This window comes from Dendrobates tinctorius, unplaced genomic scaffold, assembly GCF_039654945.1.
Source record: "Dendrobates tinctorius isolate UK_male_01 unplaced genomic scaffold, ASM3965494v1 ptg000331l, whole genome shotgun sequence".
In the NCBI taxonomy this organism is placed as follows: domain Eukaryota; kingdom Metazoa; phylum Chordata; class Amphibia; order Anura; family Dendrobatidae; genus Dendrobates; species Dendrobates tinctorius.
This window is the reverse complement of record NW_027361997.1, coordinates 2,093,870-2,120,981: the sequence shown is the minus strand read 5'-3', so window position 1 is coordinate 2,120,981 and position 27,112 is coordinate 2,093,870. Positions and strand designations below refer to the sequence as shown.

At 48.7% G+C, this 27,112-nt stretch overlaps 1 protein-coding gene across 5 annotated transcripts in view; it reads right to left on the bottom strand.

Moving 5' to 3' along the window:
- Positions 1-20,926: 20,926 nt before the first annotated feature.
- Positions 20,927-27,112, bottom strand: part of LOC141074240 (uncharacterized) — a 64,941-nt gene continuing 58,755 nt past the window's right edge. For all 5 annotated transcript variants that reach the window (XM_073561842.1, XM_073561841.1, XM_073561843.1 and 2 more), the window contains one exon: positions 20,927-21,756. In XM_073561842.1, the coding sequence (XP_073417943.1) occupies positions 21,672-21,756 (85 nt within the window). In that variant the 3' untranslated portion in view covers positions 20,927-21,671. The remainder of the gene's footprint in view (positions 21,757-27,112) is intronic.

Sequence of the window (27,112 nt, the reverse complement as noted above, 5' to 3'; positions counted from 1 at the left end):
GTTCATACTGGTGCAGTGTTATACTGGGGCAGACATACTGGTACAGTGTTAGGGTGTGTGCACACGCTGCGGATTCTGCTGCGGTTCCGCAGCGGATTTGGCCGCTGCGGTTCCGCAGCAGTTTTTGCTGCAGTGTACAGTACCATAATATCCTATGGATATTAAAAACCTCAGTGCAGACGGTGCGGATTTTTCCACGCGGTTTTCCTGCGGTTTCTAAACCGCAGAAAGAATTGACATGTCAATTCTTTCTGCGGATTTAGCTGCGGTTTGCCATCTCCATTGTGGAGATGAAAAACCGCAGAGCAATCCGCAGGTAAAACTGCAGGTCTGTGCACGTACCCTTATACTGGGGCGGGCTCATATCAGTGCAGTGTCATACTGGGGCAGGCTCATCCTGGTGTAGTGTTATACTGGGGCAGACTTATACTGTTGCAGTGTTAGGGTGTGTGCACACGCTACGGATTCTGCTGCGGTGTACACTACCGTAATATCCTATGGATATTAAAAACCGCAGTGCAGACGATGCAGATTTTTCCACGCGGTTTTCCTGCGGTTTTTAAACCGCAGAAAGAATTGACATGTCAATTCTTTCTGCGGATTTCGCTGCGCTTTGCCATCTCCTCCATTGTGGAGATGAAAATCCGCAGGTAAAACCGCAGGTCTTTTGACCTGCAGATTTACCTGCGGATTTTACAAAATCCGCGCCGCCAAATCCGCAGAGTGTGCACGTACCCTTATACTGGGGCGGGCTCATATCAGTGCAGTGTTATACTGGGGCAGGCTCATACTGGTGCAGTGTTATACTGGGTCGGGCTCATACTGGTGTAGTGTTATACTGGGGCAGGCTCATACTGGTGCAGTGTTATACTGGGGCGGGCTCATACTGGTGTAGTGTTATACTGGGCGGGCTCATACTGGTGTAGTGTTATATTGGGGTGGGCTCATACTGGTGCAGTGTTATACTGGGGAAGGCTCTTACTGGTGCAGCGTTATACTGGGGCGGGCTCATACTGGTGTAGTGTTATACTGGGGCGGGCTCATATCGGGGCAATGTTATACTGGGGCGGGCTCATATCGGGGGCAATGTTATACTGGGGTGGGCTCATATCGGGGCAATGTTATACTGGGGCGGGCTCATACTGGTGTAGTGTTATACTGGGGCAGACTTATACTGGTGCAGTGTTATACTGGGGTGGGCTCATACTGGTGTAGTGTTATACTGGGGCGGGCTCATACTGGTGCAGTGTTATACTGGGGCAGTGTTATACCGGGGCAGGCTCATACTGGTGCAGTGTTATACTGGGGCGGGCGCTTACTGGATTAGTGTTATACTGGGGCAGGCTCATACTGGCGCAGTGTTATACTGGGGCGGGCTCATACTGGCGTAGTGTTATACTAGGGTGGGCTCATACTGGCGTAGTGTTATCCTGGGGCGGGCTCATACTGGTGTAGTGTTATACTGGGGCGGGCTCATACTGGTGCAGTGTTATACTGGGGCGGGCTCATACTGGTGCAGTGTTATACTGGGGCAGTCTCATACTGGTGTAGTGTTATACTGGGGCGGGCGCTTACTGGATTAGTGTTATACTGGGGCAGGCTCATACTGGTGCAGTGTCATAGTGTTATACTGGCGCAGTATTATACTGGGGCGGGCTCATACTGGCGTAGTGTTATTCTGGGGTGGGCTCATACTGGTGTAGTGTTGTACTGGGGCAGGCTCATACTGGTGTAGTGTTATACTGGGGCGGGCTCATACTGGTGTTGTGTTATACTGGGGCGGGCTCATACTGGCGTGTTATTCTGGGGTGGGCTCATACTGGTGTAGTGTTATACTGGGGTGGGCTCATATCGGTGCAGTGTTATACTGGGGCGGGCTCATACTGGTGCAGTGTTATACTGGGGAGGGCTCATACTGGTGCAGTGTTATAATGGGGCGGGCTCATACTGGCGCAGTGTTATACTGGGGCAGGCTCATACTGGTGCAGTGTCATAGTGTTATACTGGCGCAGTATTATTCTGGGGTGGGCTCATACTGGTGTAGTGTTATACTGGGGCAGGCTCATACTGGTGTAGTGTTATACTGGGGCGGGCTCATACTGGTGTTGTGTTATACTGGGGCGGGCTCATACTGGTGTTGTGTTATACTGGGGCGGGCTCATACTGGCGTAGTGTTATTCTGGGGTGGGCTCATACTGGTGTAGTGTTATACTGGGGCATGCTCATACTGGTGTGTTATTCTGGGGGTGGGCTCATACTGGCGTAGTGTTATTCTGGGGTGGGCTCATACTTGTGTAGTGTTATACTGGTGCAGTGTTATACTGGGGCGGGCTCATATCGGTGCAGTGTTATACTGGGGCGGGCTCATATCGGTGCAGTGTTATACTGGGGCGGGCTCATATCGGTGCAGTGTTATACTGGGGCGGGCTCATATCGGTGCAGTGTTATACTGGGGCGGGCTCATACTGGTGCAGTGTTATACTGGTGCAGTGTTATACAGGGGCGGGCTCATACTGGTGCAGTGTTATACTGGGGCGGGCTCATACTGGTGCAGTGTTATACTGGGGCAGGCTCATACTGGTGCAGTGTTATAATGGGGTGGGCTCATACTGGCGCAGTGTTATACTGGGGCAGGCTCATACTTGTGTAGTGTTATACTGGGGCAGGCTCATACTAGTGCAGTGTTATACTGGGGCGGCCTCATATTGGTGTAGTGTTATACTGGGGCAGGCTCATACTGGTGCAGTGTTATACTGGGGCGGGCTCATATCGGTGCAGTGTTATACTGGAGCGGGCTCATATCGGTGCAGTGTTATACTGGGGCAGTGTTATAATGGGGCGGGCTCATACTAGTGCAGTGTTATACTGGGGCAGGCTCATACTGGTGCAGTGCTATTCTGGTGCTTTATATTCCCTGATATAGAAAAGTCTGATGCAATTGTTTCTGGCAACCAAATTACATCTGTGAGAGGTGGTTGATGCTCTAGGCAACTGCTGCATGTTTTCTCTGACATGTGGCTTTTATACATGACTGGCAGAAGGCATAGTGCGCCCCAAATCCAACAACCCTTTGCTGGTAGTACTAAGGCTGGGTTCACACTAGTAATTGGCGTTCCATTTTTCTGCTCCATAATTTCAAATACAGGAATGCCTGCAAAAACAAAAACACCCTCATCCATTCTGCTTAGGGGCTGAACAAATGATGGACCTAGGGTCGTACCCAGCCAGACTCACACATGCACTCATTTCCGTTCCATTATTTCTTAGCATAAAAAGGAAGCAAAAACCTGCTCTGTGCGTTACACAGTTTTCTGTTTAATATTTCACTTTTTATTTTTTAATAAAAATACAAGGGGCGCCTGAAAACTTCGAGGCCCACCCATGAAATCTTTTTTGTATGGTCTTGTTTTGCAATGCAATATGTTATTTAGTTAGTTGAATGGTCTCATGAACAATCTGGATTCATTTTGATTTTTTTTTTGTTTCCGTTACAGCATTTTAAAGTTGGGTTGCAAGGCTGAAATATGGAAATGGAGAAGTTGGCAAAGTTCACACATCGGCTGTTGCAATGGCTGCAATTCCACCAAGGTGCTTTTTCATCTGTGGGAATAGGTGATAGTCCGAGGGAGCCAAATCAGGGGAATAGGGTGGGTGCTGAAGCAGTTGGAAACCACAGCAGTGAATTGCAGCAGCCGATGTGTGAACTTTGCCAACTTCTCCATTTCCATATTTCAGCCTTCCGACCCAACTTTAAAATGCTGTAACGGAAACAAAAAAAATCAAAATAAATCCAGATTGCTCATGAGACGATTCAACTAACTAAATAACATATTGCATTGCAAAACAAGGCCATGCAAAAAAGATTTCATGGGTGGGCCTCGAACTTCTCAGGCGCCCCTCGTAAATGAAGGGAACTGGGCTTAGTTTACACACACTGCCATTGCCATGTGATCTACCCAGTGAATTGGGAGCTGATCTGTTACATTGTGTCAGCTTCTTGAAGAGAAAGCTTGTGTGAACCAGGTTTAAGCAGCAGGCTGGCACATAGGATAAAGAGGCAAAGAAAGGGAGTGCTGACTGAGCTCATGCACGCACACTACCAATCCATTCACACCAGGGCCTTACATCGATCATACATTTGGAATCTGTACTGTAGATATTTCATGGATAGTATTAGTCACTTTAGATTTGTAATAAATATATATATGATAAAGATGATCAGTAAAGTATCCACTTTTTTTACATTTAATTTGGAGTGCTGCCTATTTTTCTTGATTTATTTATATATATATATATTTTTTTTTTTTAACTATAGATCACTGTATCTAAGGAGATAAACGATCAAAGATCACCTCTGTTATCAGTGCCCGTCGACCCATACTGTGAGCATCAGCCTTGGAATCAGGACTGTATGTCACACAACACTGAAATCTTAAAGGGTTTTTCAAAATATCTAAAGTTATCCCCTATGCATTGCAGGATCACCGGGGGTGCCAGTGGTCAGGCACACACTGATCCCTACTTAGGGGTCCTGGATTCCTGAGCCCAGGTCACTGTAGCCCCATCTTAAATTTATTGGACGTGCACATACTTTTGCTCCATTTATAGTCAATGGGACTGCCAGAAATGGCCAAGGGCATATCTAGAGGTGGGAGGTAGGCAGGGCATGTTCTCTTGATGCAGTTAGCAGGAGAATACAGTCAGGCCACCTAATGTGGCAGTCTGAGATGACCCCAGGCAGTGGCATACCACCTCCTGGAGTGGAATTTGAGCTTTCTTGGAGACAGGTGTCAAATTAACTGTCAGATCCCAGCATTCAGTCGCATTCACGTCTTTCAGACTCGAGTATAATTGAAACCCTGTGCACCGGCCCATTAGGGCGACATCAATAGTGTCAGTTCAGCTGATCACACTGCTGGAGGAAGTGATCAGCGGCAAGGTAAGTACTTAGGGTATATGTACACTAGGGTGACCGGATCTCATATGGGGGGAAAAAATGTCAGAATCTTATTCGTCTGGACCCCACAAAACGATTCCCCTTTCCAGATATTGAGAGAGCCAAAATTTGAGCTCGATCAAACGACGTTAACCCGTGCCGCTCGTCGCTCAAAGTTTGAAAAAATCCAAATTGAGGTATTTTAAGATTTAGGTATTTTGCATAGTCTGTTAGACTATAAAGAATGTGACAACAACATTGCAGAAATAGCCCTGACCAAATTTTCGAACCATTTGTGGTATTTGAATGCAGAGTTGGTGGGATTATCGTTTTTTGATCCCACCATTACAGACAATGAAAAGTTGTTAATGGCTAATAAATTGCTCAGTAGCACAGATGAACCATCAGAGAACGCTAACCTACATGAGTTGATAATTTTACATAGTTATCTAATCTATTCTAGAGCTTTTGTTAAAGTAGTTTTTGAAACGTCAGAATATAATGCTCGGCATTTGCTTACAACTTGCAGGACATATTGCTTTTGTTCTTCATCTTTTGTCAGAAGGTCGTTAAAGTCTGTTACTTCTTACCTCTTTTAATTTTTCTTTCCTAACTTTTGGATTTACAACCCTAGCGTGCTCTGATGGTTCATCTGTGCTACTGCGCAATTTATTAGCCATTAACAACTTTTCATTGTCTGTAATGGTGGGATCAAAAAACGATAATCCCACCAACTCTGCATTCAAATACCACAAATGGTTTGAAAATTTGGACAGGGCTATTTCTGCAATGTTGTTGTCACATTCTTTATAGTCTAACAGACTATGCAAAATACCTAAATCTTAAAATACCTCAATTTGGATTTTTTCAAACTTTGAGCGACGAGCGGCACGGGTTAACGTCGTTTGATCGAGCTCAAATTTTGGCTCTCTCAATATCTGGAAAGGGGAATCGTTTTGTGGGGTCCAGACGGACAAAATTCCGACATCGATTTTTTGCGGTCATCCTAATGTACACGTTGCGGATTTGCTCTTGTAAAAATCTGCGTAGATTCTTCCTCTGTTGGCAGAAAATGCAGTTGAAAATCCATGCTTTTTTGATGTGGATTTGCAAGCTAAATAAAAATGTATTATTTAACAAAAAAAATAAACTGTGATGTCATTTCCTTGTCCAACCTCTTTTACATTCTCCATTGAAGACCATAATATCATTACATTCCATATTCAAATATGTTTACACACACAAAACAAATACAAGTGAATATAATATCTATATACTCGTGTGTGTGTGTGTGTGTGTGTGTGTGTGTATATATATATATATATATATACACACACACACTTCTCAAAAAAAATAAAAGGAACACTAAGATACCACATCGTAGATATTACTGAATGAAATATCGCAACTGTAAATCTTTATTCATTAAACAGTGGCATGCGTTGAGAACAAGAAAATATAAAAATGATCAATGTAAATCAAAATTAATATCCCGTGGAGGTCTGGATTTGAAAGGATACTCAAAATTAAAGTGGAAAATCAAATTACAGGCTGATCCAACTTCAGTGGAAATGCCTCAAGACAAGGAAATTATGCTCAGTAGTGTGTGTGCGTGGCCTCCACGTGCCTGTTTGACCCTCCCTACGACACCTGGGCATGCTCCTGCTGAGTTGGCGGATGTCATGAGGGATCTCCTCTCAGACCTGGACTAAAGCATCCGCCAACTCCTGGACAGTCTGGTGCAACGTGACAGTGGATGGAGCGAGACATGATGTTCCAGATGTGTTCAATCGGATTCAGGTCTGGGGAACATGTGGGCCAGTCCATAGCTTCAATGCCTTCATCTTGCAGGAACTGCTGACACACCAGCCACATGAGATTTGGCATTGTCCTGCATTAGGAGAAACCCAGGGCCAACCGCGCCAGCATATGTTCTCATAAGGGGTCTGAGGATCTCATCTCGGTACCTAATGGCAGTCAGGCTACCTCTGGCGAGCACATGGATGGCTGTGCAGACCTCCAAAGAAATGCACCTCACACCATTACTGACCCACTGCCAAACCATGCTGAAGGATGTTGCAGGCAGCAGATTGCTCTCCAGAGTCTCGTCTGTCACGTGCTCAGTGTGAACCTGCTTTTATCTGTGAAGAGCACAGGGTGCCAGTGGCGAATTTTCCAATCCTGGAGTTCTGTGGCAAATGCCAAGCGTGCTGCACGGTGTTGGGCTGTCAACACAACCCCCATCTGTGGACGTTGGGCACTCAGACAATACTCATGGAGTCTGTTTCTAACCGTTTGTGCAGACAGGAACATTTGTGGCCTGCTGGAGGTCATTTTGCAGGGCTCTGGCAGTGCTCCTCCTGTTCCTCGCACAAAGGCTGAAGTAGCGGTTCTGCTGCTGGGTTGTTGCCCTCCTACGGCCCCCTCCACGTTTCCTGGTGTACTGGCCTGTCTCCTGGTAGCGCCTCTGGACACTACGCTGACAGAAACCGCAAACCTTGTCACAGCTCGCATTGATGTGCCATCCTGGGTGAGCTGCACTACCTGAGCCACATGGGTGGGTTGTAGTGTATGTCTCATGCTACCACGAGTGTGAAAGCACAACCAACATTCAAAAGTGACCAAAATATCAGGCAAAAAGCATTGGTACTGAAATGTGGTTTCCACCTGCAGAACCACTCCTTTATTGAGTGTGTCTTGATAATTTTCCAATAATTTCCATCTGTTGTCTATTCCATTTGCACAGCATGTGAAATTGATTGTCAATCAGTGTTGCTTCCTAACTGGAAAGTTTGATTTTACAAAAGTTTGATTTACTTGGAGTTATATTCTGTTGCTTAAGTGTTCCCTTTATTTTTTGAGCAGTATATATATATATATATATATATATACACACACACACACATACGTATGTGTCAGCCAGATATCCTCATTAACAAAATGGTACATAAAGAGTTAAGTAAAAGACACACACACAAAATCTGCATCAAACGCAATATCTGTTTATTTTACAAAAATAATTTAAAAAAAATTGTGTGGGCTGCTGCGTAATTTTCATAACCAGCAGAGGGAAAGCCGACGCCTGAGGGCTGATGTGTTAGGCGTCGGGTTCCTGCAGCTGCACAGCAGGAATCCAGAGCCTTGCATCCTGCGGTCTCCCATTCTCCAACCACTCAGGAGCCTGCACAGCAATCTCAGCGTCGCAGGCGCTCTGCTCAGACCAGCTCTGTAGGGCTGGTTGTTGCTGCCACCTCTGGGTCAGCAATAGCAGCGCAGGCTGTCCTGCAGCAAGCCACTCCAGTGGCTAAGTCCCCTCGTCACGCTACTGGGCATGCTCATGAGACGATCTCCCATTGGAGATCGGGAGTCACGTGCTCAGGTCCTTCTCCTGATTTGACTGGTCCATCCCAGAGATCGGGAAGGTCCCGCTCGACTATAAAAGGTCCGCATGGCCGCTCGGCCATGCGCTAGTGTAGTCTCTAATTGCTACTGTGTGAATGATGATGGATGCATGAACCTGCGAATGACTCATTAAGATCCCTTCCCTCTGATATTACGTGTGTGGATATGGACTTAGCCTTAGAGTCAGCGCCAGTCAGTGACATACTACCAGCCACAGTGCTCATCTCCACAGAGCTAGCATCCGACAGTGCGCCCCTCCTGGGCATTGTCGTATAGCGGCTGGGTCAGTTGCAGCGCTGCGGTCAGCAGCACTTGTGGGCGTCCCCGGTAGCGACGCCGTACGCATGGTAGGTCTAGACTGACAATGTCCCTGTGTCTTGGGCCTGAGTCCTGTGACCATATACCATGCGTGTACACCGCTGCGACCTGCGAGATCAACAGGCTCGGCATTTATGTTTATGCCTTAAGGCGACTCTGCAAATATAACAGAGTACGCCCAGTGCACACCAGGTTGACGTTCAATCCGTGTGCGATATACCGCCATATTGTGCGTCTGCCATTCTATAGCAGCAGTTTAACACCTGCACGGTGGACCCCGGGCGGCGAACGCACTTTCTATTACTTTATATTTAGTGCGTTCCGCCGTCCCTAACATGATGTTAATAGCCTGAGAAGGGGCCATGGATAAAAGCATCAGCTCTCAGCTGCCCCAGAAATGGCGCATCTTATAGATGCGCCAATTCTGGCACTTAGCCTCCTCACTTCCCACTTGCCCTGTAGTGGTGGCAAGTGGGATAATAGTTGTGGGGTTGATGTCACCTTTGTATTGACATCAAGCCCACGGTTTAATAATGGACAGGCATCCATAAGATACCTATCCATTACTAATCCTATAGTTACATGGTAAATAAACACAGACACCCAAAATAAAGTCCTTTATTTGAAATAAGCAAACAGACTCCTTTATTAATCTTAATTTTCCATACTTACTGCATCGCCTAATCCCCGAATCCCTCATTTCCTGCAACAAAAATAAAATAATAAACCAACACAAATACTCCCTGGTCTGATGAAGTCCAAAATAACGAGTGTCCCACGACAATCTCACCTGTAGACAGTCACATCAGCTCCGGTGATACACTGACAGGTTACCGGAATTCGTGCTGTCACTTTACAGCACCACTGCTGTGAGAATTTTCTCACGCAGTGGTGGCACAAGTGACAGCATGAACTCCAGTGACCTCGGATGGCGGCGTAGTGATACAGAGACAGGAGCTATCCTCCCGCACTGTATCACCGGAGCCGTGTAGAGCAATCATATGTCTCGATCTTTAATGTTCTACTCGTGAGATCGTTGTGGGACACTCGTTATTTAGGACTACAGTGGACCAGGGAGTATTTATGGTGGTTTATTATTTTATTTTTATTACAGGAGGGCATCAGGGAATTAGGTGTTGGGTGAGTATAATGTGTTTTTTTTGTTTTACACTTGAACACAGTCACCGGATGATGGGACTACTATCCCATCATTGGCTCATGCTGTCACGGATATATGTGACACCAGACATAACTGGATGGGAGTAGCAGACCCATCAGAAGATGCCTGACAGGCACACAGACACTGTCACGCACATATTCTCCGCTCACACAGTCTCCGCCCACACACTCTTCTCCCTATCTGCAGCGTTTTTGGCATGCAAATCCGCAGACCTTTTTACACCTGCGGTTTAGATGCGTATTTGACTGACTCAATGCAAGTCAATGGGTGCAGAAACGCTGCAGATCCGCAAAAAGAATTATGCTGCGAAAAATAAAATGTGAATGTGCGCGGATGTTTCCGCAGCATATGCACAGCAATTCTGGATTCCCATTGATTAACATTGGTTAGGCACTACATTGCTTATTTGTTGCAATTCCACGCATCAAAAACACTGCGGATCCGCACCGTGTGCACATAGCCTTATATTGGGCTTAAGACAAGTTTTAGAAGCAGGGGGGAATCTTGTGAGGAAACAGTATGGGGAGAACAGGGAGGAAATGGGTGAGGAGATAGTCTGTATACTGTGTCCATACTGAGTGGTGTGGGGGGGCAGTATCGATGGGACTGTATGCAGGGATGTGAGCAAGAGGAAGAGGAATAGTATAATAGTGTAAGGTAGCGCTGTCATTCAGGTAGGGGATACTCGCTTGGCAGCCAATAAATCACATCCGGCACAAGTTTTCCATAAAAACAATCACAGTCCATGCGGTTTATTTAGGCATCATAAACCCTGACCAGCAACATAAAGTTGATATTAACAGCATGGCGTCCATGACAGAGCTTCACTGTTATCCCTGGGGTCACACAGGTTGTGCCATGTCCAGCACACAGGCTCTCAGCCTCAGTTGTATCCCCTCTCTGGGTTTACCTCATGGCTGCTTCACCACGCAGCAGACGTCCATTCCCTCAAGGGAACTATCAGGCACGTGCAGCCATTAAACACAGCATTCACTTGCTGTCAGGAAGACAGCCCCATCTCTCTCAGACGGGACCTTCCAAAACGGACCAACCAGGTCCCAACATTCACTCCATGTGACCTACCCTGGCCACCTTATATGGTCCGTAGCCACGCCCACCGGGTCACATGGCTATGACCCCATCACATGTCCTTCAACCACTCATACACACTTTACAGCGTTTTTAAACACACTCCCTGGGTGGGTTTGTAGGTGAGTGGGTTTGTAGGTAACTGGTTCCGCCCGTCTCACCAGCTAGATGGAGACTTCTCCCTGACACATTGGAACGAAAGATCAGCTCTGCTGATCAGCACATAAGCAAGCCTCCATCCCAAGGCCACCCACCTGGAGATACATAACGATCCTTTAGCACCCTGCTCCTGTTACCACTCTGGACAAGGCTATCCGTTCATCCTGGGACACCCACACAGCGCCCCCTAGCGGACACAGTGGTCACTACACCACATACCTCCCCCCCTCTTCAAATTTGTGGGGTTGAACACACACCATTACACCAGGATCTCGAGACCGGGCACTCATTACACCCTGCCCCACAGGTCGAGAGAAAACTGTCTCCATCTGTCATACGGCCTCATCCCTATGTTAGGCCTCCCCCGCCCCCAGCGGTCAGAAAATCGGTCATGGTCTGTCTGCGTCGTCAGACACTGTTTAGTCACCATCCTTTCTCTAAGCGTCTTGTAACAAATGGTACCCCACCACGTCTCAGTTTGCTTTCCAGTGCATTAACCTCATGGTTCATTGCACCTGCTGTCCCTGTAACATCCTCCAGTTCACACTGTAATCTACGGTGCAACGTATTGGAACGTTGAGCCTCTAAGTCCGCTTCTTCCACCGGGCGTTTCAACTGTTTCAGACGCACATCATTTCCCTCCGCCAGGTCTTTGTACTGCTCAGAACTACGCCTTTCATCGTCCATTTGCCTTAATACAACCTTCAGTTTTTTCTCCGTATGACGTACTTTTTTGCTTGCAGATTGTCGCACTTTAATTTCCGCATCAAGCTGTTCCTCCAGTTGTGCAACCTTTGCTTCTAACTCCTTATTTTGGCGATCTAATTGCTGACAGGCATTCTCGTTCTTCTGAGCCTTATTACGTTCTGCATTCAAATCAGTACTCATCTGGTCAACCTGAAGTGTGGCCTTTCTCAGCCTGTCATTGGCTAATTTAACGTTGCCGTGCTCTTCCTCCACTTCTTCCAGCTGAACAATGCGAGACTCTAACCGCATCTTTTCTTCCAAAGCCAGAGCATCTTTACCACTGTTGTTGGCAATCACATCAGCCAGTTTCTCTTTCCTGCTGTGCTTACCTTTTAGCATGCTCTGCAGCAAGTTTCTCTTGCATATGGATCATCTGTTTCCATACTCTCCAGTTTCTTCTTGTCTTCACTCTGTTCATCACTCAGGCCTGGCTGCTGTAAGTCTTCATCCCACTTCTCCCGCAGAAGACCTCTTACAGTTTCTGTGAGTACTCCTACCTCTTCTCTGAGGGACTTATTCAGACCTTGCCACGATGCCAGGTGACTTTTGAGCTCGAAGACGTCTTTCTCTAGCTCATTTAGTCTGTGCTCCCTCTCTCTCTCAGAGCCACAGTCACCCCTAGAGTCTGAGTCACGCCAACCATCCAAGAGAATCCTCCAGTTACCCTCTGACCGTGTGTCCACTCCAGTCGTCTCATCTCCCAGCCCACCATCCGTCATGTCACGAGACGTTAGGTCCGTAAGTTGGGCAGACGTACCCCTTCTTCCGGTCACTTCTACCACTGACCTGTCCAGCTTAGCAGGCGTCACCGTCACCATGTCTGCTAACCCAACAGTAGGAACGTCTCCATCCTCCTGCCATATATCATCAAACAACACAAAGTCCCGACCCCTCTCAAAGGTATGCACTAAGTTTGGTGGCATACTACCACCTTGACACTTAACCCCCATTGTCATTTCCATCATGACTCTGTCCACCATATAGTTCACAATGACCCCATGGTCGCAGCGAACCCTGACGTTTTTCTCAGTCAGAGATAAAACGAGCAGAGTTCCTGTCAGAGTCTCCTGACTCTTTGAGTCCAGCCTACCAGAGACTCCTTCCCAGTGCAGCATCACGGTACACACCTGGGGCCCGTCGTTATCTGGAAAATACATGCCGCACTCCTCAAAAGACATACACACACTGCGGTTCTCCAGACATGTCCACTGAGGTACCCCTAGTGCTGCCCCTTTTGCAAACTTGGCCCCTTTCTGGACCACCATCCCAATTTGGGCCACCGCCTCCCACTGGGACTCCACCCCTTTTTGAGTTACCACCCCAATTTGGGTCTCTGCCCCTTCTGGGACTCCACCCCCTTTTGGGCTACCACCCCGATTTGGGTCACCACCCCCTTTCGGGATTTCCCCATGTCTGCTCTACAGGTCTTCTCAGACCACAGTTCACACAACACAGTTTATGTCTCTTTTACGATACCACACAAGTCCTTGCTGGCACCACCACAGCTCCTGCTGTCACCGATCACCGACACCACCGGCTGCCGTTCACACACAGCTGCTGGTGTCACCTTCGTAACCCTGCCGAGTTACAGGAAGCCGCTTGTCCCCTTCGTAATGCCGAGTTACAGCAAGCTGCTTGTCACCTTCTTGACTCTCCTGAGCCACCGCAGACTGTGGAGAAAAGAGAAAAAAAAAAAAACACACCACACAAAACTCACGTGTCCTGTCTGTGTGCTATTCAGGACGTTCCGTCTCCGCCTGAGACCGTCCAACACACAGGGCACACCGGGTGCTATTCAGGGAGCCGACCCTCCTCCCAGGGTCTCCCAACACACCTGCTTCACCAGACGAGTGACTCAGCGGGTGCTCTTCAGGACATCAGTCTCCGCCTGAGACTGCCCAACACTCACGCCTCACCAGGTCCAAGGTCATACCACGTGCTCCAGGGATCCGATTCTTCTCCCAGAACCTCCCAACACTGACCCTCCAGGACCTTGCTCACTGAACCCTCCAGATACACAGTCTCTCTCACTGACCCAGGTCAGTACAACACGAACACCTGTTCGTTACCTGTGTCGGCCACACAGGTCCTCGGGTACCTCATATTTGCAGAGGCACCCTAGCAATCACCAGTCTCTTTCTCTGACCCCGGTCAGTACAACACAGCTTTCACATCCGTCACCTGCTGGCCGCGCAGGCTCTCGGACCCCTCTACCGCAGAGGTGTCCTATAAGTCTCTTCCACTGACCTGCTGTCAGTATATCACATGGCTTTCTAGACAGTCAGCCCTCCTGGCTCAGCGTTGTCAGCACTGCACCATGTGCTTTTTGGAAACCGTTGCCCGTAGCAACCGAATTTTGCCATCCTCTTCCGTTGCTCCTAGAGACAAGGCTACAACACTGCCCATAGCATTCTCCACCAATTGTAAGGTAGCGCTGTCATTCGGGTAGGGGATACTCACTTGGCAGCCAATAAATCACATCCGGCACAGGTTTTCCATAAAAACAATCACAGTCCATGCGGTTTATTTAGGCATCATAAACCCTGACCAGCAACATAAAGTTGATATTAACAGCATAGCGTCCATGACAGAGCTTCACTGTTATCCCTGTGGTCACACAGGTTGTGCCATGTCCAGCACACAGGCATTCTTAGCCTCAGTTGTATCCCCTCTCTGGGTTTACCTCATGGCTGCTTCACCACGCAGCAGACGTCCATTCCCTCAAGGGAACTATCAGGCACATGCAGCCATTAAACACAGCATTCACTTGCTGTCAGGAAGACAGCCCCATCTCTCTCAGACGGGACCTTCCAAAACGGACCAACCAGGTCCCAACATTCACTCCATGTGACCTACCCTGACCACCTTATATGGACCATAGCCACGCCCACCGGGTCACATGGCTATGACCTCATCACAGGTCCTTCTACCACTCATACACACTTTACAATAGCGTTCTTAAACACACCCCCTGGGTGGGTTTGTAGGTAACTGGTTCCGCCCATCTCACTAGCTACCCAGAGACTTCTCCCTGACACATTGGAATGAAAGATCAGCTCTGCTGATCAGCACATAAGCAAGCCTCCATCCCAAGGCCACCCACCTTGAGATACATAACGATCCTTTAGCACGCTGCTCCTGTTACCACTCTGGACAAGGCTATCCGTTCGTCCTGGGACACCCACACAGCGCCCCCTAGCGGACACAGTGGTCACTACACCACAATAGTAATAAAATTTAGTATATATACGTAGTAGACAGGGTAGTGTGGGGGGCAATTAAGAGAGGACAGTATACACGGGGGGTGAGGAGTAGTGTGAATAGGGGGCCCAGTATGGAAAGGAGGAGACTGTGGGCACCATGATTTTGTGCAGGGGCTAAAATAAACATTTTGTAAAATGTAATTTTTTTCTCCAATGACCAATAGAATAAAATTTGGTGACACACCCATGCACCCTTTGATGAATCCATTGAGAGGTGTTGTTTGCATGGGGTCACTTTTGTGGAGGGGGTTATGCTGTTTTGGCACCTCAGGGGCTCTCCCAGTGCATCATGGCAACCGCAAACCATAACAGTAAAATTTGCACTATAATATGGCGCTCCTTCTCTTCTGCGCTTTGCAATATGCCTCAAAAGTAGTTCCTGATTATATGCAGGGTATTGGTGCTTTCAGGAGAAATTGCATAACAAACAGTGAGGTCCACTTTTTCCTATCATGCCTTATAAAAATTTGGGGCTAAAACAACATTTTAGTGGTAAAAATGTAATTATTCTTTCTTCACAGCCCAATCGTATAAATTTCTATTAGGACTGCATGCTTGCATGAATTCATTGAGTGATGTAGTTTGTAAAACAATGTCACTTATGGGGGGTTTCGGCTATTCTGGCATCCTCGAACCATTCAGGCAAACTCTGAACTCCAATATGGCACTTCTTCACCTTTGACCTTTGCACTGTGTCTCAAAAGTAGTTTTTGATCACATATGGGGTACTGGTTAACTCAGCAGAAATTGCACAACAATTTCTGGGGTCCATTTTTCTGTTACTCTAGTGAAAATGAAAAATTGGGGGCTAAGAAAATTTTTGTGGGAAAAATGTGATTTTTCATTTTCACAGCTCTACATTATAAACTTCTGTAAAACAACTGGGGGTTCAAAGTGTTCACCACATATCTAAATACATTCCTTAAGGGGTCTAGTTTCCAAAATGGGATCACTTATGGAGAGTTTCTAATATTTAGGCACAGCAGGGGCTCTCCAAATTCGACATGGCATCCGCTTTTGATTCCAACCATTTTTGCATTCAAAAAGTAAAATTGCGCTCCTTCTCTTCCAAGCCTTGCCATGCGCACAAACAGTAGTTTTTCTCCACATAGGGGGTATCGGAGTACTTATGAGAAATTGCACACCAAATTTTGGGGACCATTTTCTCCTGTCATCCTTGGGAAAAATAGGCATTAGACCTACCGGTAATTATGTTTCCAGGAGTCCATCCTGACAGCACCAGGGAGGACGTCCCTCGCCTCCTTGCAGGGACAGGAAGAGCACACAAGGATAAAAACAGTCTCCACCCCCATTCACTCAGTGTTTTTCCAAGTACCACACCGTGGATGATGCAACTGAACACTTTATTTCCAGAATCATATTCCGACATATGACATCATTAATTTGGGAAGGGAACTATCCGTGCTGTCAGGATGGACTCCTGGAAACATAATTACCGGTAGGTCTAATGCCTATTTTCCAGGACATCCCTCCTGACAGCACTAGGGAGAATACCAAAGTATCCCCTTAGGGTGGGATGACTGCCTGGAGAACCATTCTCCCGAAAGCAGTCTGTTGGTTAGATAACACATCTAATTTTTAATGCTTACAGAATGTGTCCAACCTGGACCAGGTTGCGGCCCTACAGATTTGGTTTACTGAAGCCCCTGCTCTTTCCGCCCAGGAAACTGATAAAGCTCGTGTTGAGTGAGCTTTTAACCCTTCTGGGGGAGGAGCCCCCTGCGAGACAATCTAAACTGATTAGCGATGTTATCAATCTCGCGATGGAAGCTTTTGAGGCTTTTCTCCCTTTGTTTTTCCCCCCAAAGAGTAGAAATAGGTTATGGTCCTGTCTCCAACCTTGCGTGGCCCTGATGTAATCAATGACTGCCTGGCGTATGTCTAATTCGTGCAGGGCCCTTTCTTTGTCATTTGAGGGGTTCTCACAAAAGGAAGGTAAAATTATTTCCTGGTTTAAGTTTTGGACTGACGCAACTTTGGGCAAAAAGGTGGGGTCTAATCTCATGATTATTAGATCCTCCCAGATTCGGCGATATGGGTCTCGGATAGATAGCGCCTGTATCTCACTTATCCGTTTTGCAGTGGTGATCGCCACTACGAATGGTACCTTCATGGTTCGATGTGAGATGGGCATCTCCTGACTCTGGATAAAGGGATCTGAGCAAAGGGACCGCAGGACAAGACTAAGATACCATGGGGGGACTGACCTCCTGACTGTGGGACGTAACCTCTGGGTTGCCCTGATAAATCTTATTACCCAGGGATGGGATGCCAAGGGGTAGTCCAGAAAGGCTCTTAATGCCGAGATCTGGACCTTCAGCGTGCTAGTCCTTTATTAAAGCCTGCCTGAAGAAAATCCAGTATCTTTGGGGTGTCTGGCTTTCCTTCCGCTGAGTCCAGACAGAATCTTTTCCAAATTTTGTGGTATATCGCAGAAGTTACGGGTTTTCTGCTGGCCTGAATAGTCGATATGACCTGGTCTGACAGGCCTCGAGCCCTCAGGATCTGCCGTTCAGGATCCAGGCTGACAGGTGAAGTCTCCCTGGATCTTGGTGAAGCACTGGCCCTTGGTGAATGATGTCTTCCCTCTGTGGAAGCAGGAGTGGTCGATCTTCTGCCATAATCCCCAGTAGTGGAAACCAGCTCCTTTTCGGCCAATAAGGTGCTATCAGTAGCACTCTTGTCTGATCCTCCTGAATCTTCCTGAGGATGGCTGGAATGAGAGCTATCGGGAGAAATGCATATGAGAGTCTGCCCCCACTTTTGGCTTAGGGAGTCTACCCCTTCTGGATTGTCCAACGGATTCAGAGAAAAAACCTGTACGTCTTCGTATTCTTTCTGGTTGCGAAGAGGTCTATCTGCGGTCTTCCCCAGCGCTGGCATAAGTTCTGAAAGATCTCTGTGTTCAGCTCCCACTCCGTGGGACAGATCTCCTGCCTGCTTAAATAATCTGCCACTGTGTTTTGCGACCCTTTGAGATGGACGGCTGTTACTGACAGAACAGCATTTTCTGCCCAGGAAAAGATCTTTTTTGCCAGGTCCTGGAGTGCCCAATGCCTTGTTCCTCCTTGATGCCGGAGGAAGGAAACCGCCGTCACATTGTCCGATAGAATCTTGACGTGTTGATTTCTTAGTTTGTCCTGATTTCTTCTTAGGGCCTCCCATGTGGCGGTAAGTTTCCTTCCTCTGAACAAAGCTCCATCTCCTGTCTGGTTCGCTTAGCACTGGGGCCTGGACTGGCTGGCTGTGGCTGGGACAAGGTGGCCACGGAAGCCTGGACCTCCTTTCGAATCAGTGATCTCATCTCCGATAGGAGGGACGGCTGTTCGCCTTTCATTACTTTGGCCGTACAAGTGTCACACAGCAACTTCTTGTGCTTGCTGGGGAGCTCAACTCTGTATACGGGACACTTATTGGGCTTCCCTGGGTCTTTCTCCATCTGTTTGGTCGTGGGAATGGGCGCTGTCGGTTGTGCCTTTTCCTGCATAGTGCAAGAGAGGGACAGTCAGGCTCTGGTATTTTTGCACATTTGTCATTCTGTGCTTTTTGTTTGTGTTTCAGTCAGGGTGGAGTGAACATGGTCCAACAGACTTGTTCACATTGTGCATGTCACATGTGTGTTTTTAATCCAGTTTTTTTCATGCTTATGCATGATTTGAGAGACCCCACCCCTCTCTTGTGTGACATGCACATAAGGAGCTGTCTTGCATCACGTGCCCATACCAGAAAGCGCCTGTCTTAATCCTGCTCAATTAGACACAGTTCATATGTTCAGGTATTAAATACATTAGATAGGGACTGCTTCAATACGGGTTACCTTGACGTTGGTGAGGCAGCTTGGTATACATTTTTTTGCAAAAAAACGTATAGACTAAATACCCTGTGTTTGTTATTACCTTTTATCAGCACTTGCTGACTACTGTTATGTGTCTTATTGCAAGGTATTTTTGCACATTTGTCATTCTGTGCTTTTTGTTTGTGTTTCAGTCAGGGTGGAGTGAACATGGTCCAACAGACTTGTTCACATTGTGCATGTCACATGTGTGTTTTTAATAGGTAGTACCTATGTAAATACCATGTACTGATTTTTTTATTATAAATTAATTTTTCTAATAAATATCGCAATTTTAAGAAGCTGGATTTTTTATATATTTGACCTACAAGCGGTCCCTTGGATTCCGTGCTTCAACGTGCCTACAGCCTGGGTGATCTGGTTTTTACTTTTCTTTCTAATATAGCATACCATTGGCTGGCTGCTGATCGGCATCCAAAAGTACACCCGGGACAAATCGCAGTGCTTAAATGTTATTGTCAGTGATTGACAGCAGCATTTAAGAGGCCTCTGGTACTGTATACATTAAGTGGCATCAAAAGAAATGGAAAGAACTCAAAAGGGGTTGTTTCAAGTTCATGGGATAGGGAAAAACTTACAATCGCTGGGATCCTCACAAATCCTGAGAATTTGGGCTCCTGTGCAAATCGAGTGGTGATTGAGCATGTGCACTACCACTCTGTCCATTCTTAATAGGACTTGCTGGATATAGTCTGTCTGGTCTTTGGCACTCTCTTAAAAAATGAGTGGTTCAACAGAGAGAATGATTGACCCCAGTTCCATTCACACAGGGCTTATCAGATCCACGGGAGTGGGAGTGGGAGTCCCAGCGGTCAGACCACATATAGGGAATAACTTGAGAATACCTATTCAATATTAAAGTAGCTAGCCACTTGCTTTGGTTAATGCAGTTTTCCTTACAGACTGTACAGCATTTCTGGTCATACAATGGCTGCTGCTGGAGGAGAACATGACCAGACCAGTCTATCAGCCTCCCTCAGTTGTCAAACATCTCACATGGGAAAGCTGCTTTTCTATGGAAGGAGACTGATGGACTGGTCTGGTCACATGTTCCTCCATCAGCAGCCATTGTAAGGCCAGAAGAGCTGGTTAGTTTTGGAGGAAAGTTGCACTAACGAGAAAGTGGGCAACCTCTATTAGTATGTAATAGTTTTAACTAAGGGCATTTCCCTAAAAATGATGGCATCTGAAAAGTTGTTATCTAGAAGTAAAATATTATTTCTGAGGACAACTCCTCTAAGTGGATATTATTCTGGGCACAACACATTCCAGTGCTACCATTTCATGACCTTATTTATGTATGATGAATGTGAGACTTCCCTTGAGTTTTGTTTTAACTTCATATTTATTGGCTGTAATCCTTCTGAACACCAAGACCATGTCGAATATTTTGGATTATTGCACATATCTTAAAAGGGAATCTGCTAAAATGGCTAGGGTAATTATGATACAGCACAGAGAAGACTCCGTTAGGAAGTAGATACTGATGAGCATGGAAGTACAATGGGCCATTTACAAAGACTTCTATCCAGGTTCTCTCTACACTGCGGCACATCGCATGCATGAACTTGATGGTATGGCCTACACACCCACGGATACTGTATGGTTACACCAAATGTCCTAGAAAGTTTCCTTTTAATTAGGATGGATCACCACTATTGACCACATCCTAAATGTTTAAGATCAATCCACTTAACCTCTAATGTAACGTGGAGGTGCTCATTACTGTTCTGGGCAATGACGGTTCTTATGGCAACTGGACTCATTTGACCAAAATAGCAAAATCCTATATTAAAAGTTTAGCAAAGATGGCATTTATTCTGTAACCTGAAAAATTGTGAATTGATCATTTCTAACCACAAAATTGTTTACCAAAAATAATCTGCTGGGGAACAAGAAATGTAACATATGACAACGCAGGGAAAACATAGTTTTCGCGGTAAGTTACAATATTACTCTTTAACCAGTAGAATATATTTTATTTTTTCCCCCATCCATATAAAACATTCACATAAAATTAGTAAGAATTATGTTACAACAATAAAAATTAATTTTGCACTCCACAAAATCCGAAATCGTCCCATTTAAATCCTAAACCTAGCCATATAAACAGATTTCAGATGGCCATATTCTGAACCACTGTTTTGTTTTTAGTTGGTCTGCAAAAGTTATTATCTATGACAATAATAGACATTAGGAAATCGACAAATCACTGATTGATATCTACCTTGCTATGCATGGTCTAATAGGATGCAGAACTGTCGCTCGTCATGAACTTTCCAACTACAGCACCTGACTATAACCAAAAGCAATCCAATATGGTAGATGAATAGATTGGACATTGGTTCACAAAAAGTTGGCAGAAATTTGCTGCTTTTTCGCCTGCTAAAAACTTCAAATTTATGGCCATTCATAACCTATAACTAACTACTCATTGTGTGTACAGTATATATTCGTGTGTGAATACTGCAAAATCTCATTTCCCCAATATCAATCTCTCAAGTATCCAAGAAGGTAAGGTAGAAGGTCTTTGGTGGGTTCCTAACACTGTATAGCAGCATTGTAAGTCCTTGTGCCTGCCTCTGATCACGGTGATTTCAATGCTGTCATCTCAGTAGTTTCATGTTCGGAGTAGACAGCAGCTTTGTGTTTTTAAATAGGAAAACCTGAGTTTAAAGAGATTGCACTTTGTAAAGTTTGTTCTTAGGCCTCTCCTGAGATACTCCCTGTAGTGTGATCACCAACTGATCTAACCATAGGCAGAACCATGGAAGTCAGATATAGACTCCTGTAAGAAAAAAAAATAGGCATTACTTTATATTCCCATACATTATACAACTCAGATATTGTTAAATAGGATTTTACAGTATTGATCCAGGGCCTTTTGGGGCTTGGGGTACAGCTCATGTATATAATGTTTTACTTTGTGGTGTGACATGGAAGAAACATGGGACCTTTATCATAGTTGCTTTCTAACAGACATGATGCTAACTGCTGCCTCCACTATATATTTTCCTGTAACTACTACAGCCTCTACAAAGAGCTGCAATAAGCCTCCAGATTTATAAAAAAATCAGTGCAAGTACTAACAAGAATTTGGGTTCAAATAACACACATTTTACAGTTACCTATCTACAAAACAAAAAGAAAGTCTCCATGTCCACTGGGGCACCTTCTGCAACCCCCTTGATTAAAGAGACATAATGAAGACATGATTGTAAGATAACTTATTGAGCAGGGTTCTTTATGAAAGTGAAGGACCCCCCATCTAACAGCTTGTCAAGCACTGCCACTTTCCTCCTGTGTGTAAAAGTGCATAGTTCCAGTGTTATTCTACCTATTAATGGAGTGCATGGCCAAAGTCACATTTAAGGAAGGTGCACATTCTTGTATCAAAGTATTGCCTTTTATGTGATATATGCAACATTTTCATTTTTTTAATGGTCACAAGAGTTTTTTTTCAGAGTTCTACCTCTAGCATCAAAGTAGTTGACTTGTCACAACATATAGATGACCTATCCTTGGAATAGGTCAACAATATAAGAATGTTGGGGGTCCAACTCAGCACGGAGATCAATGATTGGCTAGATCAGTGATGCGCACTGTTAACGTGGTGTCACCACTACATCCAAGATGCAAGAGGAGCGGTGATGAGCCAGTGATGGACCCAAGGAGGGGGAGTACCTGCTGAGTTTGCTATTTTAGATATTTTCCAGAGTTTGGGATCCACTTTTCTAAAAATAAACTACCCCTTTTAAGTGTTGGGCATACATTACACCTTCAGTGTATAAAACTGACAAGTCAGTTTTAGGCACTCTTACAAAAAAGGAACAAGTGATACTGATGGTGTCTGAGGAGGTAAAGAGTGGAGATCACAAGATCCTTTTCAGTGTCAACCGATTTAATATGAAGCTTACAGTGCCATGTAGACCAGACCAGGGCAAAGTGTGGCCCACATCCGACCCTCTGGCCGTCTCAGTCCGGCCTGCGGACCGAGACAGCGGTGGGGCTGGAAATCAGAGGCCTACAGGTAAACACTGTGCCCGCCTGCTCCCTGTCTCCATCAGCGCTGACTTCTTTGGTGGAGGAAGGGCCTGTGGCCACTTCCTCCACCAATCAGCGTGTGAAACACCTGATGCGATGACGTAATTTCATCGCGTCAGCTATGTACTGCAGAGAGTCAGCACACTGGAGACCAGAACAGAAGCAGAGCACCGGGGAATGGGACCAAGGTGAGTATGTGGTGGTTTTTATTCTTTCATATGTCTGGGTGGGCATGGGGAGGCTATAGGGATGACATACTGCACATGGAGATGCTATCATGCTATGGGGGGCGTCGCGCTGCGTATGGGGAGTCTATGGGGGTGCCGTGCTGCGCTTGGGGAGGCTGTGGGGGCGACGTGCTGCGCATGGGGAGGCTGTGGGGGCGTCGTGCTGCGCATGGGGAGGCTGTGGGGGCGACGTGCAGCGCTTGGGTAGGCTATAGGGGCGACGTGCTGCGCATGGGGAGGCTGTGGGGGAGACGTGCTGCGCATGGGGAGGCTGTGGGGGAGACGTGCTGCGCATGGGGAGGCTCTGGGGGCGAAGTGCTGCGCATGGGGAGGCTATAGGGATGACACTGCGCATGGAGATGCTAGGGGGGGTGTCGTGCTGCGCATGGAGATGCTATGGGGGGGCGCCGTGCTGTGCATGGGGAGGCTATAGGGATGACATACTGCGCATGGAGATGCTATGGGGGGGCGACGGGCTGCGCATGGGGAGGCTGTGGGGGCGACGGGCTGCGCATGGGGAGGCTGTGGGGGCGACGGGCTGCGCATGGGGAGGCTGTGGGGGCGACGGGCTGCGCATGGGGAGGCTGTGGGGGCGACGGGCTGCGCATGGGGAGGCTGTGGGGGCGACGGGCTGCGCATGGGGAGGCTGTGGGGGCGACGGGCTGCGCATGGGGAGGCTGTGGGGGCGACGGGCTGCGCATGGGGAGGCTGTGGGGGCGACGGGCTGCGCATGGGGAGGCTGTGGGGGCGACGGGCTGCGCATGGGGAGGCTGTGGGGGCGACGGGCTGCGCATGGGGAGGCTGTGGGGGCGACGGGCTGCGCATGGGGAGGCTGTGGGGGCGACGGGCTGCGCATGGGGAGGCTGTGGGGGCGACGGGCTGCGCATGGGGAGGCTGTGGGGGCGACGGGCTGCGCATGGGGAGGCTGTGGGGGCGACGGGCTGCGCATGGAGAGGCTGTGGGGGCGACGGGCTGCGCATGGGGAGGCTGTGGGGGCGACGGGCTGCGCATGGGGAGGCTGTGGGGGCGACGGGCTGCGCATGGGGAGGCTGTGGGGGAGACGTGCTGCGCATGAGGAGGCTGTGGGGGAGACGTGCTGCGCATGGGGAGGCTATAGGGATGACATACTGCGCATGGAGATGCTAGGGGGGGCGTCGTGCTGCGCATGGAGATGCTATGGGGGGGCGCCGTGCTGCGCATGGAGATGCTGTGGGGGCGACGGGCTGCGCATGGGGAGGCGGGCTGCGCATGGGGAGGCTGTGGGGGCGACGGGCTGCGCATGGGGAGGCTGTGGGGGCGACGGGCTGCGCATGGGGAGGCTGTGGGGGCGACGGGCTGCGCATGGGGAGGCTGTGGGGGCGACGGGCTGCGCATGGGGAGGCTGTGGGGGCGACGGGCTGCGCATGGGGAGGCTGTGGGGGCGACGGGCTGCGCATGGGGAGGCTGTGGGGGCGACGGGCTGCGCATGGGGAGGCTGTGGGGGCGACGGGCTGCGCATGGGGAGGCTGTGGGGGCGACGGGCTGCGCATGGGGAGGCTGTGGGGGCGACGGGCTGCGCATGGGGAGGCTGTGGGGGCGACGGGCTGCGCATGGGGAGGCTGTGGGGGCGACGGGCTGCGCATGGGGAGGCTGTGGGGGCGACGGGCTGCGCATGGGGAGGCTGTGGGGGCGACGGGCCGCGCATGGGGAGGCTGTGGGGGCGACGGGCCGCGCATGGGGAGGCTGTGGGGGCGACGGGCTGCGCATGGGGAGGCTGTGGGGGCGACGGGCTGCGCATGGGGAGGCTGTGGGGGCGACGGGCTGCGCATGGGGAGGCTGTGGGGGCGACGGGCTGCGCATGGGGAGGCTGTGGGGGCGACGGGCTGCGCATGGGGAGGCTGTGGGGGCGACGGGCTGCGCATGGGGAGGCTATGGGGGCGACGTGCTGCGCATGGGGAGGCCATGTGGGCGTTGTGCAGCATGAGGAGGCTATGGGGGTGACATGCAGCACATGGGGAGGCTATAGGGGCGACGTGCTGCGCATGGGGAGGCTATGTGAGCGTCGTGCAGCATGAGGAGGCTATGGGGGTGACATGCAGCACATGGGGAGGCTATGAGGGCATCATTCAGTATATGCAGAGGCTGTGTGGGCCTCATGACGCATATGGGGGAGGCTGTGTGGGGCCTCATGCAGCATATGGGGGAGGCTGTGTGTGGGGGGCTCATGACGCAATATGAAGAGGCTGTGTCGGGCTCAAGCCGCATATGGGGGAGGCTGTGTTGGGCTCACGCCGCATATGGCGGAGGCTGTTTGGGCCTCATGCCACATATGGGGGAAGCTGTGTGTGTGGGGCTCATGCTGCCATATGGCGGAGGCTGTGTGGGGCTCACGCCGCATACGGCGGAGGCTGTGTGGGGCTCACGCCACATACGGCGGAGGCTGTGTGGGGCTCACACCGCATACGGCGGAGGCTGTGTGGGGCTCACGCCGCATACGGCGGAGGCTGTGTGGGGCTCACGCCGCATACGGCGGAGGCTGTGTGGGGCTCACGCCGCATACGGCGGAGGCTGTGTGGGGCTCACGCCGCATACGGCGGAGGCTGTGTGGGGCTCACGCCGCATACGGCGGAGGCTGTGTGGGGCTCACGCCGCATACGGCGGAGGCTGTGTGGGGCTCACGCCGCATACGGCGGAGGCTGTGTGGGGCTCACGCCGCATACGGCGGAGGCTGTGTGGGGCTCTTACAGTATATAAGGGGCTGTGGGGGGCTCATATGGTACACGAAGGGGCTGTCATCGGGTTCAAACGATATAGGGGTGTCAGCATACTTAATTCTGCTCAATATTAAGTGATCCAATCTAATATATAAAGCTCAAAGTGTGTATGTATCTATGTATGTATGTATGTATGTATGTATGTATGTATGTATGTGTGTGTGTGTGTGTGTGTGTGTGTGTGTGTGTGTGTGTGTGTGTGTGTGTGTGTATGTCCGGGATAGGCATCCGCACCGTCGCAGCTACAGCCGCAAAATTTGGCACAGTCACACGTCTGGACCCCGAGAGCGTCCTAAGCTATGTTGTGAGGCGAAATTTTAACCCCGCGCGTTCCAATTCACCAAACAATTTTGCCCCCATCTACATACCGGGGAAAAAGTGTGTGCGAGTCAAGCCCCGCCCCTCATTATGATGTCATAATGCCCCTATTTGCATACTGGGGAAACAGTGTGTGCGTGTCAAGCCCCGCCCCTCATTATGTCACAATGGTTGCCATGGCGACGCTGATGTCATCAAGCCCCGCCGCTCATTATGATGTCGTATTGGTTAACTATGGAATGGAGGATGTGTGATGGGTATATTGGCACTAGACTATGGGATGGTGGATATGTATGACGGGTGTATGGGCACGGGACTATGGGATGGAGGATGTGTGATGGGTATATGGGCACTGGACTATGGGATGGAGGATATGTATGACAGGTATATGGGCACGGGACTATGGGATGGACGATATGTATGACGGGTATATGGGCACTCGACTATGGGATGGCGAATATGTATGATGGGTATATGGGCATGGGACTATGGGATGGAGGATATGTTTGATGGGTATATGGGCATGGGACTATGGGATGGCGAATATGTATGATGGGTATATGGGCATAGGACTATGGGATGGAGGATGTGTGATGGGGATATGGGCACTCGACTATGGGATGGAGGATATGTATGATGGGTGACGGGCCTATAGGATCGTGGATATGTATGATGGGTATATGGGCACGGGACAATGGGATGGAGGATAATTATAATTTGCTATAACTAACCACAGTTAGTTACTATGCCCGGGCAGCGCCGGGCTCTTCAGCTAGTTGCATATAAAAACAGACACAGTGGT